This window comes from Panthera pardus, unplaced genomic scaffold (genome assembly GCF_024362965.1).
Source record: "Panthera pardus isolate Hobbes unplaced genomic scaffold, ASM2436296v1 HiC_scaffold_21, whole genome shotgun sequence".
Taxonomy (NCBI): domain Eukaryota; kingdom Metazoa; phylum Chordata; class Mammalia; order Carnivora; family Felidae; genus Panthera; species Panthera pardus.
Window position 1 is genome coordinate 29,119,425 of NW_026526777.1, and position 12,378 is coordinate 29,131,802.

A 12,378-nucleotide genomic window follows, 5' to 3' on the forward strand; every position below is an offset into this window, starting at 1 on the left:
TTGAATCCAGTTCTGTCTTTTCCTAGCTGTGTGAAACGTCATGGCTTTCCTCAACTTCTGGGCCGGTTTCCTCAGTGGTAAAATGGGACTGACATCGCCTACTTCATCGGGCTATTGGGAAGATTATACATGGAAGTGCCTATCATGGGGTCTAGCACATGGTAGGACACAACAGACAGTGGCTTCTATTTCTTTTCTTTAGTTTATTTATTTTGAGAGAGAGAGAGAGCAACTGGGGCAGAGAGAGAGAGAGAGAGAGAGAGAGAGAGAGAGAAAGAATCTCAAGCAGGCTCCATGCTGTTAGCGCAGAGCTTGATGCGGGGCTCTATCTCCTAAACCATGAGATCATGACCTGAGCCGAAATCAAGACTCAGATGCTTAATGGACTGAGCCACCCAGGTGCCCCGACAGTGGCTACTGTTTCTCTTGCTACAGCCATTGTGTCAATGGTCAGATTGGGCTATTAAAGAACATACCCTCTGTCCTGGCACAGACAGGAGCAGCCTTGACATATTTAGGTTCAAAAGCCATTGAGTCCCCATGTCCCTGTTATTCCCTCCTTTCATGGCTAGTCCTCAGCTTCCAATACCAAAGGTGCTGACCCATCCCAAATCTACACGAGCGGTGGGACCTGGGACCCAGTACTTTGCAATGGCAGCTGCTCCTAGGTCTTTGCCATCTGTCCTCAGTGGACAGGCTAGGCTTTGAGCCAGCAGACTTACCTTCCTAACGATGTTCGGCCCTGCTAGGGTTTGAGGGAATCAGACTTGCACGGTCTGGGTTCCACAGGTAGAGGGGATGTTGCATCCAGAGTTGAAAAACATGATGTCCACTGGGACCTGGCTGAGCATTCGAGTGACTGTCTCTCTCCCTCTCTCTCTCTTTCTCTCTCCTGAGGCCCTGTTGTCACTTCCAGTGGATGAGCAGGAGACAAAATCTCTCCACAAGGAAACTGTGTGCAAGACCCAGTGGCCGTATGCCCAGACAGTCCCCTGGTCATCTAGGGACTCTGGGAACTCACTATTCTCCTGAGTGTCTGTCCTGCCGTGGTAGAAATATCTCAGCCTTCAGTTTCTCTTTCTTCTGTGATTTTTCCTTTCTGTGTGTTTGTGCTAGTGTGTCCAAATGTCCAGAGGGGACAAGAGGGTGGCTTTGCCAATGGTCTCTTTGGCAGGTGGTGCGAAACTGTGGTAGAAGGAGCCTTGGTGCAGGAAGGATCCCTGGGGGCATCAGTGGGGATCCTTAAGGCTGCAGGCAGGGCTCAGCACTGCCAATGCCAGCGGGGGCAAATGCTCACGGAGAGCTCCCTCTGTGTCCGGCCCTCTTCATGCTTTGCTTATTAACTAATTGAGCCTTTCAACCAGCCCATGACATAGATATGATTGTGATTATCTCTGAATGAGCACCGTGCAAACCGGGAAACAGACATCGTGGAAGCGTCTGCATTCACAAAGCCTGTAAGCGAGGAAGAGGGGATTCTGCCCCTGTAGCACTGCCCCAGGCCAGCAGAGCTCTCTGCATCCAGCCATCCCCTTCACTGGCCTTCTGTCCTATCACCAGACCATGCCTTCAGGGCCCCCTCAAGTGCAGACCTGCCTCGTGGAGCCTGGGAAAGAAAAATGTCAGGACCTGGAGGCCAAGGAGCTGCCCTCACTGATCCTGGGGAGGTCCTGGGCCTTGGAGCTCCAGACAGAGAGGAAGACTGGGGGCCGGGGCCAGAGCGGGGTGGGACGCTCACCTTGTCATCACAGCGGCTGGCGGCCACGCAGTTCTGGACATAGGCCATAAGGGAATCAATGAGCCCCGTGTAGTTTCGCATGGTCTGGCGGCCCGCATCGGCAGAGCTCAGGTTCCTGAGGGAGAGAACAGAGAGGCTGTGAGGATGCAGGGGAGGAGGGAAGCGGGTAGAGAAGAGTGTGGTTGGAGGGCACGCGGGGGAGAGAGCAGGTGGGGGAAGTAGGGGCAGAGGAGATGGGGATGAGTTTGGAGGTGTGGTAGGAGGAGAACAAGGCAAAAAAACAAAAAAAACAAGGAAGAAGGAAAGAAAGAAAAACCATTCAGCGGATTCTGCCCGGTCCTGGTTGAGGTTGGATGGGGTCTCCTCGAACTCAGTTCTTTTCACCCTTCTTTCTGCCCCCCTGGGCTCCAGGCCTGTAACTTTCATGACTATCCATGGCTCTAGTGCAGCTGGCAGGTCGAGGCACGCTCCCTACCACTACTGGGCACCTGTTGAACAGGGGCTGGAAGCTTCTACCTGCCCAGTTTATTTCTGTGGAGGAGGAGAAGCTCTGTAGGGTGCTGGGGCCAAGGGCTGGATCTGGGAAAGAAGCCCAGGGGTGCTCCGCTGGGGGCCAGATGCCCCCTCCACAAGGAAGCTGTGTTCTGCCTCAGCAGTGAGCTCCTTTGCAAGCAGTCTGGGCCCATTTTCCTGTGCAGGCGGGCTGTGGCTGCTGTTGCTATTAATAGCCTTGCAGCCCCTTGAGGTCCTTAATACCCTGACTTGGCTCACTGGAGGCCACTAATGGAGGCTGACAGGGAGGAGCATAAGCTGAGAACACAGAAGCACCCCCAACTGCATCCCTCATTCCGGGGCTCCTAGGAGTTGGGAAAGATGAACCCCATCAGAGCAAGGTGTGACCCTAACGGGGATCTGTTTCACTGTTCCACCTCTACCCTAGCACCCATGACCCCACTTGTAAACCTCTCCTCTGGAATGAGCACACCAGGGTCCCTCCTCCAACAGCCCCCAGGGGCCTTGCCTCACCCTGGTGTGAGACTCAGGAGACTCTGGAAAGAGCAGTGCCACCTTTATGCCAATGAATATGGCCGTTGGTCTTAGCACCACAGCTGGGAAGTGACTCATTTAGGAGCCAATCAGCAGACTTTTGTCCAAAAGAACACTCTTCAAGAGAGTACAAGAAATGCATTTTTGGGGGGCGGGAGAGGGGGGAATGGTTGAGCCAGTTTGGATATCCAGATGTGGCATTTCTACTCTTAGATTTCTAACTAAGTCTGCTGAGGTCCCTTACAGGAGGTCATGGAGTCCTGAGCCTTATCCAGATCCAGGGAAGTTAGGGATGCTGGAGTCCCATTTCTTGGAGTCTGCCCATGAAGACCAGTGCCAGACTGCATTTTACGTCCCCTGCCCTAGGCTGGCCGAGATGGGGCTGCCTGGAGAAAGACCCAGGGCCGGGGCAAAAGGACCCCAGGGGCACGCTCTTCTCTCACCTTAAGCAGCCTGTGGCATTGAAGAAGACCTCAGGGTCCACTATTTCCCGGGTCATGTTGCTGTTGCCATCACACCAGCCGGAGAAGGGAATGATGACCCGGTCAGCCAGCACAGGCAGGGCGTCGGCGATGAGTTCCACCTTCAGCTCATCAGTGGAAGACAGGTTCCAGAGCAGCCCTGGAGGTTGGGGATGGTCAACTCAACACATGGCAGGCTCAGGAAGACCCCAGGTGCCGAGGTGCCACCCCCAGCCTGCTCTGGCAAGGGAGCCCTACTGAAACATCGTCTTCCAAGTAGGCCTGGTCTATCAAATCTAGTGTCTGATTATTTCCTGAGCTCATTTTCCAATGTCTCAACAAGACTTCAGGTTCTCTGAGGGCAGGGAGCATCTAGAGTTCTTTATCGAGGTCAAAATTATGAATGTGCAAGGTCGTCCAGAAACGTTTGATTGATCAGTAGTTTCTAATATAAATGTTAGCGCTAGAGTCTTCTAATGTTCTCTATTTTCCACCTGAAGGTCATTCCAGAAACACTTATCACGGTTACTCTGTACGTGGTCTCATCTCCCAGTCCAGTCTGAGGGCTTCCTAGTTCCTTCTAACCCTTGCGCCCCAGGCCTGAGTGCTTAGCATATTGTTTGGACACAAGAGGGCGCTTAAGACCTGAAGTTCCAACTTCACGTCCTCCTCTTCATCTGGAAATCCCAGGGTCTGTTGAATATGGATCCTGCCTGGACACCAGCCTTCTACCCCTTGCCTTCTATCTTCAACAAGGTTGACACCTCGTGGGTAGGCACCATGTGGACGCCACTAACCTGGCCACAGTCAGTACCGTGGGGCTCCCGAGACATTAGCCGGAGGTCAAATGTGCACCTGTGCTTGGGCCCAGACTGGAGGGAATGCCATATACACCACCCACCCCCAACCCTAGCTCTCCACGGCTGGGTATCCCTACCAGTCAGTTGTTTCTGGATCTCAGTGCTCCCGGTTCTCCTCAGGAGGTTGACAGCCTCTCGGATCCCATTCTGCCTCCGGGTCTCCAGCTTGTTGGTGATGCTCCGGAACACCAGGTTACGCAGAGCCCCAGCCGCAGCCTGCTGGACGTTCTGGTTGGGGCTCCGGAGGAGGTCCACCAGCTTGCAGATGCCTCCCAACTGATAGACCTGTTGACATACAGGTGCCACATGGGCCAGTCAAGGAGGTGAGGCTGATCTGATGACACTACTCGAAGTGATTTTTCTCAGACCCCAAAGTCTACTGTCAGCTCAGAAATATTCCAGCCAGCCCAAAAAAACCAGTGTGGAGTAATAGTGCTCAGAAAACCAAGATGTAATCAGACCAGAAACCAAGATGGATTCCAATGCCAGCGCCCTCACATCCTCGGCAGGAGACCCTCAGCAAGGCAGTCCTCTGTTCTGAGCCTCACTTTTCTCCTCTGAAATACGGTGGTGAGGACAAGAGGACATGGTTATAAATATACTTCAAAAGTCCTAAAGCAGGACAGACATAAAGGAGACCCTCCCATGGGAACTTTCTCCTGTGACAGGAACTCTGATTCGGATGGATCCAGAATCTCTAGGAAACACATTTCAGGCACTGTTCCCTGGGGCTGAGCTGCGGAACCCTATAAGCATCCTTCCTGCCAGCCAAGCTCGGGGGGGCATGACCAAGCCCCAGTTTCCAGCACACATGCCTGGGGAGAGAGAGGATCAAGCTCTGGAAAGGGAGAGAGAGAGATGGAGACAGAGAGGCAAAGAGATAGAGACAGAGAGACAGAGAGACAGATAGAGGGAAGCGGGGGGAGGGAGTTGAAGGGTGGAAAGTAGTCATACTCTTTAGTGGAATTTGAGAAAGGGGATTTCTGTTGAACTCACAGCTGTCTCTTTCACGATCAGTGGAGGAAATACCTGACTAATGTCCACTCACCTGGAGGCTTAAGATGCCCAGCTGTGATCTCAGGCAGTGCCAAGCACACTGCTCACCCAAGGCAGCTGGGCAGGGTGAGAAGGAGCAAGTGCAGATGTCCCCACCCATGTCTAAATGGGGTCAGGCTGACACACCCAGTCCCTGCCCAGGTCTATAGGGGAGGAAGGTGTGTAGTCAGTTACCTGCTGCTTGGCCGATTCATCCTGGAAGCAGGTGTGCTGGATGTAATAGGCCCCGATGGCCTGGTACTTCTCATCCTGGGAGCTCAGGTACTGCACGGCCTTGGGGATGGTCAGCCCACTGCACTCAATATCCTCACTGCAGATCCTGTGGGCAATGGGCAGTGGTGGGGGAGGGGTTACCGGGTAGGCTGGGAGAATTTCCCCTTGTATGCCCAAGCTGCCACAGCCTCATCTGCAATCTGGAAAGCCAGAACAAGGCAGCCCTAGGCCCACTTGGAGAACATTCCTGTGGAACAGCTCTTCCAGAGGAGGGAAAAGGCTCATCCATGGCAAACACTGTGATGAAGTCCAGGTCATGGGTCAATATCCAAACAGGTAAATTACCTCTGCACCAAGACAAAACTCTGCCCTATTCCCAAGAGGAAGCTCCCCACCCCTCTGCCATCTTTCTTGTTTGTGCCTGGTATTGGGAAAATGGAAGAGAATGGCTGTGAGCCTGTCCAACTGTCCATCCATCCATCCATCCATCCATCCATCTTCCTTCCCTCCTGTCTCTATCCATCCATTCATCCATCCATCCATCAATGCAGCCATCTGCCCTCACTTCCTTTGTTCCAAAGTCCAGCTAATTCTTCTTACAAAAATCCTCATACCTGCTTCTTCTTCCCAACCTCACGGTCACTGCCTTCCTTCTGACCATGACCACTCTCACTGGGACTACAGCAAGAGACCCTCACAACTGGCTCTCTTCTCCAAGCTCCCTCGTCCAAAATTTGACTCTCCTTTTCCATACTCACAGTCCTAAAATGTGGTTCACTGTGCTGTTCCCATCGGCAGGTTCAAGTGGAGACTGCTTAGACTAATATCCAAGGGCACATGTTAAGTCGAACCATGTGAAAGGGTTGATAGTCAACCTTTTTGAGCCATAAAACTAAAAATTTCATGTTTTAACCTAATAGCTTGGCTCTCTGCTAAGCCCTCTTGCACACTCTCCAGCCCCTAACAAGGTCTGCTCCAACCTGACTCTTCTCTTCACTGACCCCTCATCAGGGCTCAGGTGTACCCCTTTCCCTGCCCCTCACGGTGCATGTGACCTGCTGAGGTCCTGCTGCTGTGAACATTCCAGGGCAAGGAAACCTCTCTCCTAGGAATCCTTCCAGCTTCTGTGATGTTGAGTCTCAGGCTGCCTTTCCACCTGTCTGTGCCCTGGTTGCCAACAGAGATGGAAAGTTCCTGAGGGCAGGGACAGCCCCTTCTATGGCACCCAGTCCTACCCCCCTGGAAATCTCCCCAGCATTTCTAGAGGAAGCCCTCTTCCCACTTTTACTAGCCTCAGTCTTGCCACAGTAAATGCTCAGTAAGAATTCATAGTTTTAGTGTGGCATCCTAACTCCGTTTCTGGAAAAATTGCCCAAGGGGTGAAGCTCTCCTGTCTTGTATCAGTAGCACCCTGGCCCTGCACTGAGAAAATGTCACATCTGCCAGTCAGACATCATCTCTAAATGGCTTGACATTCATCCCCTCCCATGTCTTACCTAGACCTTGACCTCTCAGGGCCTCTGGTTTGGGGCAATAAGCTAGGGCTAGACACTGCCCTGTTCCCTGCTCCAAGGGAGAGGGTTTCTTAGTCCTTCTCCGAATCATCCTAAATATACCTTATGGCCTTTGAGTAGTTAGGAGAGGTCCCCCTCTACGACGGAATTCAGCTTAGTATTAAAACAGTGGTGAGTGGGGTTGAGTGCGGGAATGCTTTAGCAGCTGTATAGCCTTGGGCAAGCATCTCTGTGCCTTGTTTCCTCCTCAGGAATTCTAGCACCTGCCTAGAGGGGCTATGAGGACTAGAGGTGAAGAATGCAAGCTCCTGGGGCTCTAGGAAAAGCAGTTTATCAGTTAATTGTGTAGCTCTGGGACAGCTCTAGGCTGCTCTGTTCCTAGCTGTGTCCCTACACTTACCACACTTCCCCAGCACAGGAGATGCTTAGTGAATGTTTGTCAAATAAATGAATAAATGATCATTAGGCGGTGATAAGGAACAGTTTGGAGGTTCATGGGGCTCTGAGCCCTGGAGGGCAGGCTCAGTGTCCCCGGAGACACTGTGGCTGTCCGCAAGCCCCCCTGTGCCCGTGGCTCTTGACGGGACACCCGCCTTCGTTTCCTTCATTCTCACTGGGTGACGGGCCTTCAGTGTTGAGGGACAAGGGTTGTACTCTGTTCCTCAGCACTAGCTCCGGTTCCTCAACTTTTATGTCTGTTTGTCCTGGCCGTCTTTTGTCCTATAAGGTGGAACAGGGCCCCCTTTCCCATCGTCTACATCAGGGCACACTAGTTGGCTCTTTCAGAACACGGATAGAGATGTGCATGGCTAAGATCACAGATTCCCCGTCCCCTGGAGGGCTTGTTAAAACACACACTGCTGGGTCTCTCCCTGAGTTCCTGAGTCCGTAGGTCTGGGTGCAACCTGAAAATTAGCATTTCTCACAAGTTCCAGGTGATGCTGCTGCTGCTGTTGGGAGGCATACACTTTGAGAACCATGAGCCTAGCTAACCTTCTCTAATTAGCCTCCCTCTGTTCATAACCCGTGACCCTTTAGAACCTATATACTCAATGCATTTGTTTGAATGTCTGGGTTCTGTCTCCCCCTTCACACTTCCTGAGGCCAGGAAGCGCCCCCCCTCCCCACCGCTGCCCCCGCAGGGACAACGAGCCCCTTGGGGACAAGAGGCCGTCTTTCCTATCATCAGCAACAACCTTGTGTAGTATAGCCAGGCGAACTCCTTCTCCTACCTGGTCCCCACCCTGGCCCCCAACACAGCCTGGCAGCACTTACTTGGAGCTGGCCCTCGAGTGACCGAAGGACAGGTCCTTGTTGCAGGAGATGGGCGGGATGTACACCGGGTCCTGCTTGGAGGTGCAGGAGGGCGGGCGCACAGGGCACTTCTTGACCGCCTTCTGGCCACTGCAGGTGCTGTAGAAGCTATAGCGGTTCTGGGTGGTCTTTTGGCCCTTGTTGCTCAGTGTGCCCTTGCGCAGGGTGCCCCGAGGGTCACAGTAGAGGTCGGGCTCGCTGCGGCTCGCCTTGATTTTCTGCATGAAGCAGATGTCGCTGCCGGCGCCCGTTGCGTTACAGCTGCCCCGTTGGTAGTGCCGGCCCCAGTTCTCCATCTGGCTGTAGGAGCTGAAGCGTCTGTTGTCATTCTCCCGCTTGAGGGTCCCGTTGTAGATCTGGTCAGAGAAAGGGAGAAAGGCTCAGTCAAGGTTCCTGACCGGGGATTCTGGATCCAGCTGGCCATGGGGCGGAGTCCGCCCCCCGCCCCTGTGATAATGTTCGTGGAATCCCAGAATGTTTGGAGTGGAAGGAATCTCAGCCATCATCTGATATATTACTTTTCAAATGGCAGATTGCGACCCATTATGGATTGGGAAATCAATTTAGCCGATTGTGACTATCACTTAAAAAAAATGGAATAGACTAGTATATACTGGAATGTAAGCTCTCCGAGTGCAATGCAGGGAGTAGAGACACGCGTCGTGTTGTGACACAGCACGCGGGTGCTGGGCTGTGATGTAAGATGTACGTCCTACAGTGGGTTGTAGCCACCGACCCAGCCCTCCACGGCCTTGTCCAGGTGGGGAGTCGGAGGCACAGAAGAACTCAGTGAGGGAAGGGCAACCCTGGACTGAAGCCCAGTCCCTACACCTCGCCCTGTCACCTCGTGCCATTCCCAGACACCGCAGCTTCCAACACAGCCAGCCTTGCTTGGCCACTTGCACTCAGGGTGGGGAAATCTCTCCTATTCTGGCCAGGGCTGTTTTCCACTGTTATTTCTCTGTTGAACTCCTCACGTTGCCTCCCCTCTGCCAGGGCAAGAAGCAAATGGTAACGGGCCCTCCGGGGGAACCCCTCACAGGCCAAAGAGAGAAAATACTTCTGCTCCCGCGCCACCTTTTACAAGAGTGCCTGCGCACAGGGAGGCAGGCCAGGGGCTTAGGGTGGGGCGCAAGGGGACCTCCTGGGCTTCGTTGTCCGGCTTGCAGTGGGGAGAGGCTGGGCAGAGGCTCAATCCAACAGGAAAACTTACGGTAATGAAGCGACCCCCAGGGCTCTGTGTGAGCTTGCTCAGGGATCCAGCTTCCCTGGGAAGAGCCTGCAAAGCTGAAGGTTTGGTGGGAATGAGCTCGGAGCAGATCTGTTCGAGGGGGACTTTCCCAGGAGCTCACAGGCCAGTGGGCCTGCCTGCTCTGACTTGTTCTCAGACTAGAGGATAACACCGAGCCTGATAAAATGTCTCCACACAGGTGCTGACTTGGATCTCACCTTTGCTGGGATGAGCCAAGGCCAAGTCTAGCAGCCCGGAGCCTGCCTGCCCCACCCCATGAGTGTGTGTGTGTGTGTGTGTGTGTGTGTGTGTGTGTGTGGCAGAGGTGGTTGGGCAATTGGGTTATTCTCCTCCACACCAAGTCTAGCCACACAAGGCTGGGGAGGGGACTTCTCTTGGCCAGTGCCCTTTCGTCTCTGCAGGGAGACTCTCAGCAGGAAGCCACCCATGGGTTGAGGTCCCAGTAAGGGGTGGCATCCAAAAGTCACAAGACGGGGGGTGGGAGGGAGGGGAGGGGAGGTGATGGGTATTGAAGAGGGCATCTTTTCGGATGAGCACTGGGTGTTGTATGGAAACCAATTTGACAATAAATTTCGTATATTTAAATTAAAAAACACAAAAGTCACAAGCCACAAACTTTTAACCTTCACAACGGTGCTCTCATCAGCTCCACCCACATGCTCAGCTGGGCACTCCGGTGGGCACAATTTTCCTCCTCAAACTGGGTCAAACCAACCTACCCCAAAGGGAACAGATGCCGGGGAGGCATAAATGAACAATAACAGGCAGAGGGAAGAGAAGTGATGAGCGTTTTTGACGGGAACTCGGAACTCGCATTTTGTAGCACCTTGTAGACTTTGCCTGCAAAATATGCAATTAGGCCTCCCCTGCTTTAGGCCAATGGCCACACCCCTCTCATCTTCATTCTCCCAGGATGCGGGGAGGTGATGATGGCACCTTGGAGGCAGGCTAAGCCTTAAATGGAAATGCAACAAGGAACTCTCTTGTTCTCAGTAAATGACACTCCTGGACGTCATCTCAGATACCTGAGGAATCCAAACACTCATCCTGGACCAAACCCAGCAGAAATGTGATCACGCTGATGAAGCCTGACAGAGGCTTTGGGCTTTGCTCTCCCGGGCTGGGAAAAGGAGGAGGGGCAGCACTGCCAAGTCTTGGTGAGGGTGGGCTGCCCACGGGGAGTAGGGTTGGATGTGCCCGCAGGGGTCGGGCGTGGTGGAGAAGGCAGGGCTGTCCCCGTGGGACCGAATTTCCTGCCCCGCCCCCGCAGCTACATCCCAGTGGCGTCACCCATTCCTGGGAGCCCCACCCCAGCTCTTGTATCAGGGCTGCTGGCTGCTGTGCTTCTGCTGGTGGCTGAGAAGAGCTGTGGGTGACTCTCCCGTCATCATCACTTTGACAAGTGGGAGCCGAGCTTCCTCTCAGCCAGGCCCTTTTCTGCCCTAGCGCCACAGGGAGTCTGCATTTACCCCTCTGGCTCAGACAAGGCCGGCTATCACCAGTTTTCTGGGCACAGATGGCCTGTGACCTTTCCCTTTTCTGCCTATCAGGACGAGACCTTGGGACTCCAGGTGCATTCCTCTAGCTCACTGGGCAGAGGGGGACTCGGTGGTCAAGAACACAGAGTCTGGAGCCACACGGCCTGGGCCGAGTCCTGGCCATGTCAATTGCTCGATGCGTGGCCTCGGCCAAGTTACTTAAACCCACCATGCCTCAGTTTTTTTTACATCTGTCAAACTGGGATCATAATTGTACCCAGTGTTGGGAGAATTCAGTGAATGAGTGTTTCTGAAGTGCTTAGGACAGTGCATGACATAAATGTTTGTTTAGTAGGGCCATCTGTATCCCTCTGATGCTCAGGCTAGACACAGACTGGTGGCCTGTAGGACCTGGTTGAGGGTTTACATCACCCAAGCCATACCTAAAGGAGCGACCAGGTTGGCACATGAGGGGGATGAACCCAGGCCAGCTCCAGCCCCGGGTAGGGGTACCCACTAGTATTTAGAACCCATGCTAGTCTCACCCAATGGCCACAGAATAGGCCTCAATAGGTTTCAGAAAAACAAAGGAGTGTGGTCTGCCTGTATGACCTTATGTAGGGATGACGCAGTGTTTCTTTACGTGGGTGCTGTCGGCATTTGGGGCAGGACAATTCTTCATTGTGCAGGTTGTCCCAAGTATTACAGGTGTTTAGCTGCCTCTGGCCCCCAGGCCCTAAGTGTCAGTACGCCTTGCAGCCATTGTGACTAGCAAGAATGCCCCACACGTTTCCAAACCCACCCTTTCAGATCCTGAGCAAGCACCTGCAGCCGGAATGGAATACGAGGGCAGTGTGTACTCACGTGCCCACGGCAGGTGGGAGAGCTTCCCTACCTAGGCACACCCCACACTCAGATAGCGATCTTCTGGCAGCGTCCTCTGCTTTGAATACAAAGGACAGTGAGACACACACACACACACACACACACACACACACACACTCCTTGTCTGGTTATCTCATGCTTCCTTGGGAAACTCCAGCCTCAGGTGAGATGGCCCATGCATCAGAACATTCCAGTGGCTAGTAACTCGACTTTCTGGGGGCAGAGCTGACCCTCAACCAGAGAACAGGCTGGGCTGGACAGCCAGGGGGAAGACCAGGCTGTGTCCAGACAGATAAGCTTCTCCACCTGGAAGACCAATGGGGCTCTGGGGAGGTCAACTCGTGGAACCACCTTCCAGGTGGGCTAGAGAGAGCTGCTCTTAGCAAGGAGCCTCTCCTAGCCAGGCCCTGCTCTGCTCCCCCTTGTGTTAATGACTTAGGTCTTGTAACTAACCCACCTTTCTTTTCTTCTCCCCTTCCTTCTTGGAGAAGAGTGGAATTCTATGTCCTGCCGAATGCTCCCCAGCCCCTCTTCCTGTTCCCCCTTATACCAGGAAGTGC

General features: G+C 53.6%; 1 protein-coding gene across 1 annotated transcript in view; it reads right to left on the minus strand.

Annotated features, from left to right (window-relative positions):
• PKP1 (plakophilin 1) overlaps window positions 1-12,378 on the minus strand; it is a 51,244-nt gene that overhangs the window by 11,300 nt on the left and 27,566 nt on the right. The window contains exons 3-7 of the mRNA XM_053909078.1: window positions 8,165-8,559; window positions 5,337-5,481; window positions 4,184-4,391; window positions 3,229-3,406; window positions 1,739-1,853 (exon numbers count right to left, since the gene is read on the minus strand). Coding sequence (XP_053765053.1) covers window positions 1,739-1,853; window positions 3,229-3,406; window positions 4,184-4,391; window positions 5,337-5,481; window positions 8,165-8,559 — 1,041 coding nt within the window. The remainder of the gene's footprint in view (window positions 1-1,738; window positions 1,854-3,228; window positions 3,407-4,183; window positions 4,392-5,336; window positions 5,482-8,164; window positions 8,560-12,378) is intronic.